The following is a 19,924-nucleotide window of genomic DNA, read 5'->3' as shown; positions in this document are numbered from 1 at the left end:
GGCCGCCATAGAGAAGGCTCTTCCCCAAATTGTTTTGGGCTTTTTGCAATGCACATGCGTGCGTCCATGAGGCACAGCCACGCGGTGCAGGAGGAAGCAAACTAGCAGCGAGGTAAGTTGGAACTCACCCCTGTATTAAATGCCTGAACTGGTAAACTAGATTAGGATTTTCAGATGGTAAGGGGTTAAAACCTACACTGATTGTTGTCATTCAGTGAAAAATAAGGGCAAAGTTTACTCCTTTTTCCCCCCATTTGCAATATTTTTGCTGCCTCTTTTCTTTTTTTCAGGAACTCTTAAAAGAGACACGGAAAGAACATGCAATAAGAGCTGTGGAGTTGCTCTATTCTATTTTTTGTCTGGACATGCAGCAGCTCACACTCACCCTCTTGGGACACATTTTGCCCAATTTGCTTACGGACTCTTCCAAATGGCATGTGCTAATGGACCCACCAGGCAAGGCCCTCGCCAAGTAAGAGACAGATCTCAATGAACGACACCAAAAAAAAATAGATATCTACAAGCTGAAACTTAATGGAAAGGGGGCTTTGCGATTGTTTTGTTATTTTGGAAATGGGACAAATATCGTACTGTGTTATTTCCTCCTGGAAGTTCTGCATGATCAGATTTTTATAATACAATTACAAATGAGTGCATTCCATTGAGTTTATAGGAATGTGAAATAGTAATTTTGATGGAGTATTTATTTATTTGATTTATTTGATTTATTTGATTGATTGATTGATTGATTGATTGATTGGATTTGTATGCCGCCCCTCTCCATGGACTCAGGCCTGCTAACAACAGTGATAAAAACAGCATATAACAATCCAATACTAAAATAACTAAAAAAAACCTTATTTATAAAACCAAACTTACATACAAACATACCAGGCATAAATTGTAGAGGCCTAGGGGGAAAAAATATCTCAGTTCCCCCATGCCTGACGGCAGAGGTGGGTTTTAAGGAGCTTACGAAAGGCGAGGAGGGTGGGGGCAATTCTAATCTCTGGGGGGAGTTGGTTCCAGAGGGCCGGGGCCACCACAGAGAAGGCTTTTTCCCTGGGTCCCACCAAACAACATTGTTTAGTTGACGGGACCCGGAGAAGGCCAACTCTGTGGGACCTAACTGGTCGCTGGGATTCGTGCGGCAGAAGACGGTCCCAGAGATAATCTGGTCCGGTGCCATGAAGGGCTTTATATGTCATAGCCAACACTTTGAATTGTGACTGGAAACTGATCGGCAACCAATGCAGACTGGGGAGTGTTGGTGTGACATGGGCATATTTGGGGAAGCCCATGATTGCTCTCGCAGCTGTATTCTGCACGATCTGAAGTTTCCGAACACTTTTCAGAGGTAGCCCCATGTAGAGAGCGTTACAGTAGTCGAACCTCGAGGTGATGAGGGCATGAGTGACTGAGCAGTGACTCCCGGTTCAGATAGGGCCGCAACTGGTGCACCAGGCGAACCTGGGCAAACGCCCCCCTCGCCAAAGCTGAAAGATGTTTCTCTAATGTGAGCTGTGAATCGAGGAGGACGCCCAAGTTGCGGACCCTCTCTGAGGGGGTTAGTGATTCCCCCCCCCCCAGGGTAATGGACGGACAGATGGAATTGTCCCTGGGAGGCAAAACCCACAGCCACTCCGTCTTATCAGGGTTAAGCTTGAGTCTGTTGACACCCATCCAGACCCCAACAGCCTCCAGGCACCGGCACATCACTTCCACTGCTTAAAGAGAAAATTATGTAAAGACTGAATTATACGTTCATATGTTTCTATTTTATACATACATCCACATATACATAAATGTAAATTGAAAAGAAGGACAAATGAATGTGAAATGGATGTAAATGAAAATGGGATAACTATCAAATAAGTAGATTGTAAAAATCCTTTTTTAACAAAAATGTTTAATTAAAATTATTTTTTTTAAAAACAAAAACAGAAGAAAATGGCATGCACCAACCTTGAAATTGACTTTCTTTTTGTCCCCTATCAGATTATCTGTATGGTGTGCTTCCAGTTCTTACTCCTCCCACAATAAGGGACAGATGTCTCCCTGGCAACGAAAGAGGCACAGAGAAGACATAGAGGTACACTGGAATTAATGTAAGACAAGGGTCCCCAATCCCCAGGCTGCAGCCACTACTGGGCTGTGATCTATTCAAAACTGGACCATGTATGAGGTGGCCTGGCAGGCACATGTGCATAATTCAAGTCACATGAGCAGCAGGCTGTCATATATGTGTACATGTGTGCGCAGGACCACTTGCAGTCGAGCTGTATGCAAATACATCAGCGTGCTGATCTACAGCTCACACACGTTGAGCTGCATGTGCAGGTGCGCCAGCCCATTGTTTACACAGCCCAGTTCCCCTCCGCCCCTCACCAGCCAAGCCCCAAAGTTGGGGACCATTGCTCTAAGATGTTGGGGGGGGGGGGGGAGGAAAAAGACTGGAGATTGAGCAGAGGGAATGAAGTTGATGAATTTAAAAATATAAAAACGCTTGAGAATAAGGTCAAGAATGTTTGAAAAAAAGCACAGTATTATTGTGATTAATAACTTGTTGCAGGCATTTGGCCTGTTTCCCAACTTTTGGTGGGTGCAGTACGCTCGTGTTTTTGCCCTCCCCAGGCTACAAAGGCTTCTCTGGAGCCGGGGGAGGGTAAAAATGCCCTCCCCCATATCCCACAGGCTCTCTGGAAGCCAAAAGCACCATCCCAAAGCCTGTGTGCGAGCCAAAAATCACCTGGTTGGCACACACATGCACGTTGCAGCTGAGCGAGGACAACTGCTCATGTGCCAGCACATATGGTTCCGTGTGCCATAGGTTCGCCATCACTGGCAAAGGATCTCCTGCTTGAACAGAAAGCTGGACTAGAAGATATCCAAGTCCCTTCCAACTCTGGTATTCAGGATATCCAAGTTTCTTCCAACTCAATATTCTGTACATTCATAATGTTAATTAGATAGAGATTTGGGACTTAAAATGCACCAAGGAGAGTAGCTCACTCTGAGTTCTAAGACATGAATAGGACTGAAACAAATAATTAGTTTTTGTTAAGTTGAAGGTTGGCCGTTATTAATTCTGATCATAGAAACGATGTCTTATTTTTTTCTTCTCAAGCCATATAAGTTAGAAATTTAGTAACTTAAAGAAAACTGCAAATCCCGTAAAACAAGGCATTTTGAAAAGACGCAGTGTTGTGGGTTCAGAGTCTTAGAATATACACAATAGAATCTAAGACCATTTCCAACATATTTTCCTATTTGCATTCAAAAGTAAAATGCAGAAATAGAATGGGAGGATTCCATAGTACTAGCTTGGGGTAGGCAACAGGAAATGGCCTTCTTGCCTCTGCCAACTTCGTTATCGTTTCCTTTCCTTTTCTACTTCCCCTCCTTTTTTCCTTCATTTTCAGCAGGGTCTATGATGCCGAACCTTTTTTTTTGCTCGGGTGTGCGCACTAGCATGCGTGCCTACACCCATAATGCAATGCCCTCCCCCCCTGCATGCATGCACAAACCCCCACTGCCCCCCTTCGGACTTCTGGTAGGCCCGTTGGGCCATTGTGTGCCCTATTCAGGAGCCTGTGGATGGTGAAAAGCCTCCGTACATGCGTGCATCCCTCCCGCCTGCTCCCAGCACATGATGGCATGCCCATTTTTCACTTGCCCCAGGCCTCAGAGCCTGGGGACAGCAAAAAGAGCCCTCCCAACACCCTCCCCCCCCGAAGCCTTCCAGAGGCAGAAAACGGCCCATTTGGCAAGTTCTGGTTGAACTTTTTTTTGTTCTCCCCAAGCTCCAGAGCCTTTCTAGAGCCTGGGGAGGGCAAAATTTGTATGCCCCCCCAAGTCTGCGGAGAGGGGCCGCATACAAATCCAATAAATAAAATAATAAAAATAATAAAAAACAGCCTACCTCCCATGGAGGCCCTATCGTGGCCAGAAATGATCCATTTCAACTTGGGAAATGGGCCATTTCTGGCCTCCAAAGGGGTTCCGGAGGGTGAAAGCCATTTTCGCCCTCCCAGGGCTCCTAGAAAGACTCTGGAGTTTGAGGAGAGCCAAAAACAGGCCTTCTCCACCCACTCCGTAGGCTGAAAACTGGCTGTTTCCCAACTCCCAATGGGCCAAGAAGGTCTGAAAATCAGCTAGCGTGCTGGACCTGAGCTTGCAAGTCCATGGATAATATGGTTCCATGTGTAACGTATGCCATAGGTCGCCATCACAGTCATAGACCATGCAGAAAAAAAGGGGGAGAAATAGAAGAGAAAGAAAACAAAAGCAATAAATGTCTTCAAAACTTCATCTCACCAGGTTATTATATTAGCTCTTCACCTTGTAAAGTTACAGATAAAAAATTATTTTCCCTATACCTTAGCTTTTTCGCTACTCGATCCAAAAATCATCATCTTTTTATTTATTTATTTTATTTATTTATTTATTACTTAGATTTGTATGCCGCCCCTCTCCGAAGACTCGGGGCGGCTCACAACACGTGGAAACAAATCATAAATAATCTAACAAATTTAAAATTAAAAGATTTAAAAGGCCCCATATACTAACAGACATACACACAAGCATACCATATATAAATTAAACGTGCCCAGGGGGAGAGGTTTCAATTCCCCCATGCCTGACGGCAAAGGTGGGTTTTAAGGAGTTTACGGAAGGCAGGAAGAGTAGGGGCAGTTCTAATCTCCGGGGGGAGTTGGTTCCAGAGGGCCGGTGCCGCCACAGAGAAGGCTCTTCCCCTGGGGCCCGCCAACCGACATTGTTTAGTTGACGGGACCCGGAGAAGGCCCACTCTGTGGGACCTAATCGGTCGCTGGGATTCGTGCGGCAGGAGGCGGTCTCGGAGATATTCTGGTCCAATGCCATGAAGGGCTTTAAAGGTCATAACCAACACTTTGAATTGTGACCGGAAACTGATCGGCAACCAATGCAGACTGCGGAGTGATGGTGAAACATGGGCATATCTAGGTAAGCCCATGACTGCTCTCGCAGCTGCATTCTGCACGATCTGAAGTTTCCGAACACTTTTCAAAGGTAGCCCCATGTAGAGAGCATTACAGTAGTCGAACCTCAAGGTGATGAGGGCATGAGTGACTGTGAGTAATGAGTCCCGGTCCAGATAGGGCCGCAACTGGTGCACCAGGCGAACCTGGGCAAATCTGGGTTCATCAAAAAGTCTGCCACCAAAAATATCAAATAGCATATCCATGTTCAAATAGTCCAACTTTATATACCCTTACATGGGGTCACAGGATTTGGTTTTTCAACACTCTTCAATATTTAAAAGAAATCTTCAAAGTTTTCACCTCCCATTTACAAATTGCACGAAGTAGCATCATTGCAGGATTTCTTTGTTGGAGCCGTTCCATATCCAAATTTGTTTCTTCCAATAAAGAGGCATCATGCAGAATTTCTTTATCTCACTATCTGTTCGCCAAGCCTCAGTTTCTAAGAAGGGCTGAATTCCATTTTAGTATATTGATTATATGCATGTTTCTCCACTCTTAAGAACCATGATGACGCAGTAGTTAGAATTCAGTACCGCAGGACAAACTCACTGCTCGCTCCAGGAATTTGATTCTGACAAGCTTAAGGTTGACTCAGCTTCCCATTCTTCCAAATTTGATAAAATGAGGATCCAGATTGTTAGGGGCATTATGCTGACTATGTAAATCTCTTGGAGAGAGCTGTAAAGCACCATGAAGCAGTATCTAAGTCTTAAGTGCAATTACTATGTGCAATTGCTGTTATATCAAAAGTAACTACAGTGATCCCTCGAGTATCGCGAGGGTTACGTTCCAAGACCCCTCGCGATACTCGATTTTTCGCGATATAGTGGTGCGGAAGTAAAAACACCATCTGCGCATGCGCGCCCTCGCGCATGTGCAGATGGTGTTTTTTACTTCCGCACTTGGGAAGACCCCCGCCCAACAGCTGAGGACCCGCCTGCCCGCCGCTTGTCCGGCCGCCGCGGCGCTCGTGCCGCCGCTGCTGGCGCGAGCAACGCCGCTTCCCAGCTGAGTGGCGCGAGCAACGGCGTGGGTGGGCGAAGGGCGGGCGCGCGGACAAGGGGCGCACGAGCGGCGTGGCGGCCGGACGAATGGCGGCCGCGCCTGCCGGCAGCACGAGCAACACAAACGGCGTGGCGGCCGAACAAACGCACGAGCAACGCAAGCGGCGTGGTGGCCGGACAAATGGCGGCCGCGCCTGGCGGCAGCACGAGCAACACAAACGGCGTGGCGGCCGAACAAACGCACGAGCAACGCAAGCGGCGTGGCGGCCGGACAAATGGCGGCCGCGCCTGGCGGCAGCACGAGCAACACAAACGGCGTGGCGGCCAAACAAACGCACGAGCAATGCAAGCGGCGTGGCGGCCGGACAAACGGATTCTCCTCCGACCTGCCCTCACCTTAGCTTCCAGCTGATGCTTCGATCCTTGGAAGAGGCCAGAGCGCCTTTCTGCACCACACTCTGCGCTCGGGTTCCTTTCCGGAAGATGGAAGTTTCTCTCTTTCCATCATTTCTAGCAATACAATACTCGATGGTTAAAACCATTTTAACCATCGAGTATTGTATTGCTAGAAAGGATGGAAAGAGAGAAACTTCCATCCTTCCATCCTTTCTAGCAATGCAATACTCGATGGTTAAAACCATTTTAACCATCGAGTATTGTATTGCTAGAAAGGATGGAAAGAGAGAAACTTCCATCCTTCCATCCTTTCTAGCAATGCAATACTCGATGGTTAAAACCATTTTAACCATCGAGTATTGTATTGCTAGAAAGGATGGAAAGAGAGAAACTTCCATCTTCCGGAAAGGAACCCGAGCGCAGAGTGTGGTGCAGAAAGGCGCTCTGGCCTCTTCCAAGGATCGAAGCATCAGCTGGAAGCTAAGGTGAGGGCAGGTCGGAGGAGAATCCGTTTGTCCGGCCGCCACGTCGCTTGCGTTGCTCGTGCGTTTGTTCGGCCGCCACGCTGTTTGTGTTGCTCGTGCTGCCGCCAGGCGCGGCCGCCATTTGTCCGGCCGCCACGCCGCTTGCGTTGCTCGTGCGTTTGTTCGGCCGCCATGCTGTTTGTGTTGCTCGTGCTGCCGCCAGGCGCGGCCGCCATTTGTCCGGCCGCCACGCCGCTTGCGTTGCTCGTGCATTTGTTCGGCCGCCACGCCGTTCGTGTTGCTCGTGCTGCCGCCAGGAGCGGCCGCCGTTTGTCCGGCCGCCACGCCGCTCATGTGCCAATGTCCGCGCGCCCGCCTTTCGCCCGCCCACGCCGTTGCTCGCGCCACTCAGCTGGGAAGCAACGCTGGGGTTTCCCCGCCGCCCACGCAAAGGGGAAACCCCGGCAAGAGGGGGAAGACCCAGGGAAGCCACCCAGCAGCTGATCTGGCCAGGGGGAAGCAAACTCCACCATCTACGCATGCGTGGCCATAGGGAAAAAAAAATGGCGCGCATGCGCAGATGGTGTTGTTTACTTCCGGGTTGAAAAATCGCGATATAGCGTTTCGCAATAATCGAGATCGCGAAACTCGAGGGATCACTGTAATTCCAAATCGGATCTCCTGATCCATTTAAAACTTTCTTAAATCATAATATTTTTTCTGCTTTTAGCCAATTGAATATTATTTAAAATTTTTGAGACTATATCAAATCAAATAAAACATTTATTGTGTGCTATAAAGAATTATAAAACATAATGCATATAATAAAAATATAACAAGTACTCTATAATAAAGAGCTAGGTGTTTAAAACAGGTGTTTCTGGCACAGATAATCAGACATACTTTGAATCCTGTTCTGTAAAAGGTGGCAATAATATATGTTGTAGCAGAGTTCATATGTAAAAGCAGCAGGGAGGTGTAAATTTGTTCTCACCAGGTATTAAATTTTAGCTTGCCATTTGAAGTTCTTTAATATCTGATAAAATAGTTACATTGAACATTGCCCCAAGTGATTAGAGAGTGAATTTGACTGGGTTTGTGTCCACGAAAGTCTCTATGACGCCATGATTGCTGAGAGCACAAATGTTGTCTTCCTCAGCTTAGAATCAAACCCAACTATTCTACAGCTCTTGTAATTATAATGTTGTTATCCTTGTTCTTATTATGTAGGTAGTCTTTGACTTACAACCACAATTGTAACTGGAATTTGTTGGGGTTAATTTTTTTCTCTCCACTCAAAAAACACGTACAATATCATATACCTTTCATCTGTATTACAGTACTGTATAATAATTATTCATTTACTTGGGGTATTTATTATCTCACAAATGCTGCTTCCTTTTCTCACCTGAAAAATTAAATATACAATTTTCCAACATCTTTATTCAGATTTGCAACGCCATTAACTAATACATCTCATCAACTACTTTTGCTCATCTAGTACATTTGGGCCAGAGAGACCTCTAACAGTGCTAATTTTCAATTTTCATTTTTGTGATTGTAATTTTGATCATAAGTCATTGCAGTTGTAAGTTGAGGCACACGTATAACTGGACCCATTCTTTTACTGCTTTTACAACACTCACTAAGTGAATCGTCATTATAAACCCAAATCCCAGGGTCATTAAGAGATTCATACAGTAAATAGTATAGTTTAGTTTAGTTTAGTTTATTTAGATTTGTATGCCGCCTCTTTCCGAAGACTCAGAGGTGGGTGGGTGTCGCTAATCTCATCACATGACTGTGAAACTCTGCAATAGATCGCAAATGTAAGCCAGTTGCCAGGTGTCAAATATGCAGGTATATGCTGCGGGTAAAATGCAATTTTTTATCACAACAAAAAGTCCTTTTCATGCCACTCATTACTCTTTCCAAGATCCTGTTAACTTCAAACAGTCATTAAATGAATCATGATAAATTGACAGTTTCCTGTAAAAACTATGGCTTTTCAATTATTGTTGAACTACACCCCCTATTATGAATTATAGTTTAGTGACAACTACGAGTTGTAATTACCATCATAAATTAGATCAATTTTTTACTTCTCTGTCCTGCAGGATAAGTCAGTATTGTGTTAATACTTTTGCAGGAGTGTTAGGGCGGCAGCGGTCTTTGAATCAGAGCGTCATGCTCCACAACTCTTAACTTTTCTTGCTGTCTTGTACTTTTACTGGCTTTCTATTCACTTCTCTTCCTACATTGCAAAAGAAGGAAGTATCAAAATACAGTGTGTGAATCATCCTTAATTAGCCTGCTTGACATTGTACTGCAAGCTGGTACTTGAATGGGAGGATGAATGCCATTTTGTTAACAGTAACGGCAATTTTGTCCGGGGGGGGGGGGGGGCTGTCATACTCTTCCAGGATTACATCAGTCTTTTTCCACTGGATGACACTCAGCCATCAAAACTCATGCGCCTGCTCAGCTCCAACGAGGAAGACACCAGCGTTCTGTCTAGTCCCAGTAAGTGGAATCACGGTGAGGAATCTTTTCTGGAACTTCCTTCATTCAGCTCACTCAGCTTGCTTGTTCCTCTCTCTCTCCCCGCTCCCCCCTTAGAGAGAACACTGCAGAAAAAAAACCCAGGAAAAGATTATCAAATGAAAAATTACTATGACAGCAAGACATTTACAGCATTAGTCAGAGCTTCCTAGAGATGGAGAATATGATTGTTCATCACCTTGGACTCTTGCCCAATTTTTGTGTTGTTGTCATAATATTCGTGATTTCCTCTTGCTTTATTGTGATTTCACTTTTTCCTCTATAACTTTGCAATTTGGGAGTTTTTAATGTGTGCTGATTCTTCCTTTCGTTGAAGATTTCTCTTTCTTTTCTGCTGTAATATGTAGAGTAGTTTAATCGGGAAGACAAAAGACAGTAGGCCCATATAACCAAGAGCAAATATATGTTTTTGGGGGGGAATCCTGACAGAATTGGAAATATAACTTTATTTTCTAATTTGAATTATGTCTTGGCTCTCCATACTACCACCACCACCCTTTTGGTTATAGAATATATAGGTCTGCTCTATTTATTCTTGCTTATAGAACATAGGTCTACTCATGGTTATAGAGTTAAGGCTTCTCTCTGAAGTTGATCAACCAAATAAATGGCCTAAGTGAAAATGGTTCACCTTAGCTTAGTTGTGAGCCATTTCAAAATTATCTGTGATCAGAAACATGTTTTCCTCCAGGAGGAGACAACAGATGGGAGTAGCAGAAAAGGCGATTGTAGTCTAGACTCATCTGATAACATACAGCAGCCATAACAATGATCATAATAATATTTTGCATTTATATTGGTCTTTCCCAAGCTAGCGCTCTCCAAAACTGCTGGGCTATAATTCTTATAATTCACAGCCAGCTGTTGGTTTTGGGAATTGTAATCTGGCAAACATAAAAGACAACCATTTGGCAAAGACTGAATCATATAATACCTGCTTGAACAGTTTCATGTTCCACTTTCTCTGTAAATCTTCTGATAATCCCTAAATATTTGTCAGTGTTGTTATCTCCATTTTTACAAAGCCTGCTGTATAAGTTTCTCTGACGGAGAAGATTTCAGTCGAACACTGTGAAATATTTTAATATTACTGATAAAACTGAGTTGAATAATACCACCAGACATTCAGAACGACAGTCTACTTCATTAATTTGATTTGTTTAAATAATGATAAAACAGAAATCAGCAATCTCTTTTGGTCACTGAAAGTTCTGTGACTAATTTCCACAAAAGGGGAAATGTCAGGAAGTTCTATTTAGGCAAATCTCCTTGACTGATAGGCACATGTAGACTTTAGAAAGAACTTTAGAAAGAATGTGCTATCACAAAATGGTTGCCTTTTACAGTTTACAAAAACATGCATTAGAAGACAAATTTGAGAAAGGGTTTTTTGCCAGATACTATTCCATTCTTGACCACTGTAAGTGACTTGTATCTTTTTTATGTTTATAAGCAAAATATTGGGCTGCAACCATGTCATTTTTAAAAGTGCTTATGAGACTAAATGAGGATTAGATATTTTATTTATGAAGATTACGCTTGATGCTAATATACACATACAAACACAACATTACAATTAAAAGCATCTAACAAAATTCAGGTTGGCAGAGTGCTGACTGGCCTGTAGAAATATATGGGCATCACATTGACTAACCATGATCTGGTAAGAAATCTTCCTCGTTTAGTCTTTGTCTTCATAGGTGAGTTTCTAGTTACGGAAATGGATTTGTTTCTTTTTTCAGCAGACCGCACAATGAGCACTTCACTTTCTGCCTCGCAACTCCACACGGTCAGCATGCGTGATCCCCTTAACAGAGTTCTTGGTAAGTTCTTCAGCTTTTACTAAGAGTGCCAGGAATAAAATTCCCCAAGGAGGCCAAAATATTACTTTGGTCAGCAGCCCATATTGTGCAGGAGCTTGCCATACAAAGGGATAAATAGGAACTTTGTTACAGAGATCTAAATGTTTTTATTTCAGTTCAAGACCAGGAAAGTGGAAAGAAAGCATCGCATGCACTAGAGCAAAATCTGTGAGACATCTAAATGCCAATGAAATTATAAACAATTGTATAAAGCAGAATTTGAAAGATGCCATTTTGGCCTGGAATTAAACAAATAAATAATTTTCAGAACAATAACCTGTGAAAAGTACAGCAAAGACTTTTGAGGCATCTTCATATTTGCTGAGGTGACAATATGTACATGGTTTTCCAAATCACATGGCAAGCTGTGTTGGTCAGCATAATTTTTTGTGGCTAGGTATACTGTATGCTGAGTCCACTTACCCTAACCACTCAGTTTTACAGCCCTTCATTCACCCTTGTTGTAAGGTAGTGATGGCAAACCTTTTTTAATTCGTATACCAAAAGGGTGTGTGGACATGTGCATGCACGCATGTGCTAGCACGTGTGCACATCCATTCTCTCCCCCAATGCATGTGCAACCTCCTCCCCCCCAGTATTGACTCCGCACATGGAAAAAACTGGAAGTTCAGAAAAACGGACTTCCGGTTTCCCGTTGCACTGTTTTTCATACTCCGGGACCTTCAGGAAGCTTCCATGAAGTCTCCGTAGTGCAGAAAACAGCACAAGAAGGAAACAGGAAGTCCTTTTTTCTGAACTTCCGGTTTGCCTGTTGGGCAGTTTTTTGCACTCTGGGGCTTCTGGGAAACATCTCTGAAGGGCAATATGGCCTTCCCCAAGGCCGAAAATGAGCTGACTGGTGCACACATGCGCACTGGAGCTAACATGGGCAATGCCTTACGTGTCCTCCAATATGGCTCTGCCTGTAGCTTGCGTGCCATAGCTTCGCCATCATGGTTATAGGGCATGCGGAAATGTAGAGCTGATACTGCTTTCTTGGAATTAATGGAATTAAAATCTTTACCAAGCCAATTTGATTTTGAAATGCAAGCATGTTTTTTGTTCATATGTTTTGTCTGAATTCTGGAATCAAGGGGAAAAGCTGGTGTCTCAAAAGTTCAATGAGTGATTTACACAGTTAGATCATACTTTTGAATAGTGAAAGAAATGTTTTATAGTTTTAAACATCACATGATATTTTTAAAAAACAGTAATATAAATTGGATAGGACAAAACTAAAATGGGGCAAAGAATGAAACTTTTAATTTAATAATTTTTTAGCTTTAAATCCACCAGAATGGAATTTTTAGAAGTTCAAATATATGGTACTTAGAATTAATAATCGCTGCAACTTTTATTTTACTGATTTAAAAAAAACAACTCATTGTTCAATTCATCCTCCTCCAAACTAACAAAAATGGGAGATGATTGTTTTGCCATAATGAAGTAAGATGGATTTTATTAACATTTTTCCTTTGCAAGCTATTACTTCTGAAAGTATGTAAAACCTTGCCTCTGAATTGAAAAATCCTAGCACCTAACATTTTGAACTGGCGTCTTAACATAGGGCTCATGCCAAAGAAAGAATAAATAAAAGAAATTCTTCAATGTAGTGGATGTCAAATAACTGCTTGTAAGTAGTTAAGAAATACGTTTCACAGACTTATTTCTGAATCAGTGTACATAAGCTTATACTTTGTGAGAATAGAACTATGATCCAAGAAAGCAGTTTTAAATCTAAATTGCTTCGAGTCGCTTTCAGAAGGGCGGCATAGAAATCTAATTAATAAAATGAATAAAATAAAATAAATTCTGCATTGAATTCATTGCTCTGACCTTACACCACTTGTAATTTTTTTTTTTTGAACCAACATGGAACCACTAATACAGCAGGTGACTCCTAAGCCCCTTAGCTGGTCTAAAAAAAGCTAAGCAGAACTAGAAATACCTAAGGAGGCCATAGCAAGCCAAAAATGTGAGCACTGCACTGGTTGCTGATTGGTTTCCAGACACAATTCAAAGTGGTGGTTATGACCTATAAAGCCCTACTTGGCATCGGACCAGATTACTTGTGGGACCGCCTCCTGCCGCATAAGTCCCAGTGACCGGTTAGGTCCCACAGAGTCAGCCTTCTCCAGGTCCTGTCAACTAGACAATGTCGCTTGGGGGGCGGGGGCTAGGGGAAGAGCCTTCTCTGTGGGGGGGCCGGCCCTCTGGAATCAACTCCCCCAGAGATCTGCACTGCCCTCACCCTCCTTGTCTTCTGCAAAAGTCTCAAGATTCATTTATGCCGCCAGGCTTGGGGCCATTAGACCCTAGCACCCTGGCCAAACGAATGTAGTGTGTGTTTGCTGTGTGAATGACTGATTTAGATTAGATTAACTATTTTAAATTAATTGGATTATGATGTTACATTGTTTTTTATATGTTGTAAGCTGCGGAGAGGGACGGCATATAAATCCAACTAACTAACTAACTAACTAACTAAGTAGTTACAAGAAAAGAAGCTTGGCTCAAGAAAAAATGGAACATTTATCCTGACTTCGATGCCTCGTAGGATTATCTGCTTCTGTGTAGGCAACCCAAGAGCAATTATTATTTATTTTCCCATATGCATTCTACTCCCTAGCCAACCTCTTCTTGCTGATCTCTTCCATCTTGGGAGCCAAGACAGCTGGAACACATACCCAGTTTGTGCAGTGGTTCATGGAGGAATGTGTGGATTGCTTGGAACAAGGAAGCCGCGGCAGCATCCTACAGTTTATGCCTTTTACCATGGTAAGCCAGTTCTATTATCTTTTTATCAGACGCCCATTGTTCTTCAGACTTTCCTTTTGAGTGTTTTCTTCTTAATGGTGCTCTCTGTAGCATGCCCTTTGAGTCTCACTGGGATTGGGCAGCAAGGAAGTCAATTAAATTTAACTAAATTAAATAGCCTCCCATTACATCCCCTCCTCCCCCAATAATCACCAGATTCTCTGCTGGATAATCTCCATCCAGCCCACAATCTTCTAGTGAGGATGGGATGATTTTCAAGCAATTACTTTCTAAATTTGCATAATAGATTTCTGAATATTTGAATCCTAGCTTAAAGTATCACTTCCCAAGTGATTTCTTCTGGGTTTCATTGTTATTGGGGATATGGGCTGCTAAAACACCAGCCATCTCTGATTTGCAAATTTTCAGCATTTTGCAAACTGCAAGAATGTCTCCTTTGTATGTTGTTTGATTTTTCTGACACTAGAGGGAGTCAATTGGCAAAAAAATAATAGCAATTAGAATGTTTTAAGTGGGGATCATTTGTGTGTTACCTGAAACAAGGCCCATTGCAGGGTATTGTTTTTGGGGTAAACATCAGTGGGTTGCAGAATAAAATTCATATAATCTTTAGAGGTTAGAAAATGAAAAGTATTAATTTTGTAGATGTTAAAAATGCAAGGAAATAAAAAATTAGCATACCTTACCTACCATATATAATTTTTTGTTATTACTAAATGTATGGAAATAATATAGATACTATAAATATTTATAAATATTTCTAGAATCCAATTTCTTTTTTTAAAAAATCTCAAAACAAACCTAATATTATTTGTATAAAATTTATTAAAGAAACAGTACAATCAGTTCTTTATTTTGAGGAAAAAATGATTCATAGACACAGCCAAATCACAATTTTATCCCATGGGAGATGATGTTCTTCTATGCAAACTAAAATCTCAGATTATCTTGCATCCCAGCATATTCTTGCCCTATAGGTAAACAGTATGCTCCTCCACACTGAGAAAGCAAACTTCCCCTCCTCCCAAAAAGAAATATTAAGATGGATCCTAGCTATTACTAACTACCAGGATAAACAGCTTTGCTGGAAAGATGCTCTCATAATCTTCTTGATTAGAATTAGGTTTTATTAGTAAAACTAACTCACATAGGTTCTTCACCACTCTTACTCACACCTATAATTTCTACCTTTCTCTTTACCAGCCATAAAACTCTGAATAATATGCAGTGTGGGGCATATGAAACTCAGACTAACCAAAAAGCAAGCAAAAGGAAGCAAACCAGATCAGGAAATTCATACCATTTTCTTTTAAAAATTCACACATAATTTTCTTTAATATTTTCAATAAATAACATCTTATTTTAATTATTAATGCTTAGATTTCTATGATACCGGTCCCATATTATTAATATTTACATATGCATTAATCAGTACACATACATACATATATACATACATACATACATATCCAGAACTTGACATAAGAACTCAAAATTACTTATATATAAGAGCTTTAGTTTTTACAGATTGATTGTCAGAGAATTGTGGGCTACTTGGAGGAGGCTTTTTGCTGCTGTATGCCTTTGGTCAATTGATTTATTTGTTATTCCTGGCCAGGTCTCGGAATTGGTGAAAGCATCAAATATGTCCAGCCCTAAAATCGTACTGGCCATCACAGACCTCAGCTTGCCTCTGGGTCGTCGAGTGGCTGCCCAAGCCATTTCTGCCTTATGATCCTCCCATTACCTTACAAAGGCCAGAGGCAAAATCACAGGAGACAGGAAGCAGTGGAGAAAACTCTTTTCAAAGCTGTTCCATAGAAGCAGGAGCTGCACCTCTGATGAAGCACATAACCAAGTTAGCTTCGATTGCAATCCAAAACTCTTCAAAAGGAACTTGCCAGGATTGAACTTTTTTTGTTTGCTTTCAAATAGCATCATCCACAGTGCCAGTGAGACATCTCTTAAGTTGTTCATTAATATTTGTAGAAAAAAATAAAAAATATTTTAATTTGCCTTATTTTATAAGCAACATTTTCCTCCTATTTATTCTCTAACGCCAAAAAGGAGCTGCATTCTTGATCATCATGACTAGAACCAGATATCATTGATAAATATATATATATTTATTTATTAATCACCTTACACTTTATTTTCTTTCCAAAATTTGCAGTTTTTATTCTGCTAAAAACAATTTGTACGCTCTCACCGAAAGAGGCCACATTCCTATGGTTTTTCAGCATGACTTCCCGATACAGCTCTTTCTGGTCCGCATCCAGCCGTGACCACTCCTCTTTGGAGAAATACATGGCCACTTCCTTAAAGGACACAACGCCTTCATTGTGTACATTTTATTTGTTATTATCCCTCTCTTACTTTTGGAGCTTCAACCAGAATTTCAGCAGCACCATAAACTGGACTCAAATTCGTTCTGTTCTTCACATCTGAGAAGTCCTGATTTGCGGAATCATGATAGACTTTCACTGAACACAGCTCCCCGGGAGAATTTGATGGATTCCTCTTTCTCATAGGTTCTCTGGTCTGCAATTCAACTAGCTCCTCTGCCTGAATCAGGAGAATGCCTTTCGCCAGGGCCACCGCCTGGGAGCTGGTCTCTGCTCCACACTCCCGCACCCAGCTTCCCATCTCTGGGGGGAGGAGGGACAGCAGCTGCTCCAGAACAACCAGGTCCAACATCTGGGCTTTGGTGTGCTCTTCTGGTCTCAGCCATCACCTACAAAAGTCATGGAGTCGGCTGCAAAGCCCTCGGGGACCTTCCACCTCCTGGTATTGGATCGTCCTAAAGTTGCAGGGTTCAATCTCTGAAGGGAGGATGGTTTCCTTCTCCAGGATCTTCTGCCCAGGTCTTGCCCAGGTCTTCCCACAGCTGCCAGGCTGAACAGCTGAGAGGCCTTTTCCCGTTCTCTCACTTGCTAACATTTCTTTCTTCACCCTTTCTCTGTCCTGTAAGGACAACCCAAATAGATCTCAGGAATCTTGTTGATTTCCAAACAGCTTTCTATTCATTAGGACTATTCCTGTAGCTGCCGAACTGACCACAAAGATTATCCAGGCCTCTTCTCCCAAGAGTTTTTGTTGCTAGGAAGTTTGTCGAGATGACTCTAGTTTCTGAAAGCTTTCTCTCTGGTTTGGTTCTGCAAACCAACAAGACCGACACAGACTTCAGAGGATAATCAGAACCCTCGCATGGGAAGTAGCTGCAGGGGAACATGGGACTCCAGGGGAAGATTTGGTCCGCATCCCTCCAGCGCGGGACCCCTTTGCACGGGCAGAGCCGCCACTCACGCAATTCGTTGATAAATATTTTTAACTTGACAAATTAGCATTGGTTTTTTAAAAAGTTGCATATTTTTTAAAAAATTGCATAGATCTTTATGAAAAATTGCTAATATATTTTTTTCCAAGAAAGCCCTGAATTTAGTCGGCTATCATTCTTTTCTGTTTGCCAACTTACATATTTTTATAGCTTTTTCAAGTATGAATTGTTTTATCAATGCTAAAGGATAGCCTCTTTTTGCTTTTTCCTAAATATAAATTGTCCCCGACTTGCAACAGGTCATTTAGTGTCTATTTGAAGTTACAATAGCACTGAAGAAAGTGATTTACGACTCTTTTTCACACTGACAGTTGTAATTTCCCTATAATCACGTGATCCAAATCCAGATGCTTGGCAATTGACTCCTATGATGGTTGCATTGTCCTGGGGTTATGTCATCACCTTTTGCAACTTTCTGACATGCAAACTCAGTGGGGAAATCAATAGATTCACTTAACTTTGTGACAAACTTAATAGGTGCAGTAATTCACTTAACAGCTGCAAAAAAGGTCATAAAATGAGGCAAAACTCACTCAGCCTCTGTCTCACTTATTAATAGAAATGTTGGGCTATTCTACAATTATGTTCCAAACACAAAGCTGATGGATTTGTTTACTTTGCATCACAGATACAAAGTTTGGTGAACTGGTGAATTATGGATCAACATAATGGCTTTAGATTTTATTCATGTATGTATATATGCATATACGTGTGTGCGTATGTGTATATGCATACATATATATGCATACATGTTTATGTGTGTATACATGACAGAAAATTGTATATAGAAAATTTTGAGAAAAAATCTCTTTCTCCCTATCTATCTCCCTATCTCCCTATCTATCTATCTATCTATCTATCTATCTATCTATCTATCTATCTATCTATCTATCTATCTATCTCCCTATCTATCTATCTATCTATCTATCTATCTATCTATCTATCTATCTCCCTATCTATCTATCTATCTATCTATCTCCCTATCTATCTATCTATCTCCCTATCTATCTATCTATCTATCTATCTATCTATCTCCCTATCTATCTATCTATCTATCTCCCTATCTATCTATCTATCTATCTATCTATCTATCTATCTATCTATCTCCCTATCTATCTCCCTATATATCTCCCTATCTATCTCCCTATCTATCTATCTATCTATCTATCTATCTATCTATCTATCTATCTATCTCCCTATCTATCTATCTATCTATCTATCTATCTATCTATCTATCTATCTATCTAATCTATCTATCTCCCTATTTCCCTATCTATCTATCTATCTATCTATCTCCCTATCTATCTATCTATCTCCCTATCTATCTATCTATCTATCTATCTATCTATCTATCTATCATCTAATATCACATGTTTTTGCTGAATTTGAAAATTAAGGGAACACGTGTTTGTTTGCCCTAGCACAAGGACAAAAGTACCAGCCTGAAGATGACGAGTGGGACCTCATCGAAACTTCGCCAGAAATCTCAGAGAGAGAGAGAGAGAGAGAGAGAGAGAGAGTGAGAGAAAGATTTACATAACAGAATATTTTATTCAACATAACAGAATGGATACAAATAGCACAATTCCTAGTGTTGTCAATTTCTTACCTTTTGTAGAACTCACATATCAACGGAACTGTTCTGATTTAAATTGTAATTTTACAAAACTTGTAATAATGTACTTCAATATTACATTTTATTACCGTTTTAGATTTTTGGTCTGGCTTGAAAAAAATCTCAAATTCCAATATAATTTGGAAATTTCTGAAAATAGTAGCTCATTTTTAAACATGACAGTCATGAGCAACCCAATATACCTCGTATATTTATTTTTTAAAATTTCTTTGGCAGGGGAGAAATACTATATTTAAAAAATATACTGTATATACTGGTTAAAGTAATTTATTTATTTATTTAATTGGATTTGCATGCCGCCCCTCTCCGAGGAGTCAGGGCAGCTCACAACATGTACAACGAACAAGAAACAATAATAGCAATCCAATTAACACATTAAAAACAGTCTTTAAAATTCTAATTGAAAAAAGAAAAATCATGAATATCATTCATTCAACAATCAAACTAAAGCATTCATTGGTCAGGGGGGAATATCTAAGGAACCCCAGGCCTGGCGGCAAAGATGAGCTTTTAAACTCTTCCGGAAGGCGAGGAGGATGGAGGCAGTGCAAATCTCCGGAGGGAGCTGATTCCAGAGGGCCGGAGGCCCCCACAGAGAAGGCTCTTCCCCTAGGTCCCGCCAGCTGACATTTGGTCGATGGGACCCTAAGGAGATCAACTGTGGGACCTCACCGGTCACTGGGATTCATGCGGCAGAAGGCGGTCTCGGAGATTGTTGACTAGTAAGACATTGCATCTCGAAAAAACGATTGTATTGTAGGCTTGATCCAGTAAGAAATGTCTATTCAACATATCTTAAAGATTCTCAGAAAACGAGCAGGCTGCTGATGAAAGTGTGCAGGGTTGTTCATATTGAAT

At 41.6% G+C, this 19,924-nt stretch overlaps 1 protein-coding gene across 5 annotated transcripts in view; it reads left to right on the top strand.

Annotated features, from left to right (window-relative positions):
• LOC139155464 (mediator of RNA polymerase II transcription subunit 24-like) overlaps positions 1–16,113 on the top strand; it is an 86,764-nt gene extending 70,651 nt beyond the window's left edge. Inside the window, exons 21-26 of one of the 5 annotated variants that reach the window (XM_070730603.1) lie at positions 291–472; positions 1,999–2,092; positions 9,315–9,414; positions 11,199–11,276; positions 13,945–14,093; positions 15,712–16,113. In XM_070730603.1, the coding sequence (XP_070586704.1) occupies positions 291–472; positions 1,999–2,092; positions 9,315–9,414; positions 11,199–11,276; positions 13,945–14,093; positions 15,712–15,828 (720 nt within the window). In that variant the 3' untranslated portion in view covers positions 15,829–16,113. Of the gene's footprint in view, positions 1–290; positions 473–1,998; positions 2,093–9,314; positions 9,430–11,195; positions 11,277–13,944; positions 14,094–15,711 lie in introns of all 5 variants that reach the window. The other 4 variants (XM_070730602.1, XM_070730601.1, XM_070730600.1 and 1 more) reach the window with 4 other exon arrangements.
• Positions 16,114–19,924: the final 3,811 nt, after the last annotated feature.

Source organism: Erythrolamprus reginae, unplaced genomic scaffold (genome assembly GCF_031021105.1).
Source record: "Erythrolamprus reginae isolate rEryReg1 unplaced genomic scaffold, rEryReg1.hap1 H_2, whole genome shotgun sequence".
NCBI lineage: Eukaryota > Metazoa > Chordata > Lepidosauria > Squamata > Dipsadidae > Erythrolamprus > Erythrolamprus reginae.
The sequence above is the reverse complement of the archived record's forward strand: the minus strand, read 5'-3'. Positions and strand labels throughout refer to the sequence as shown.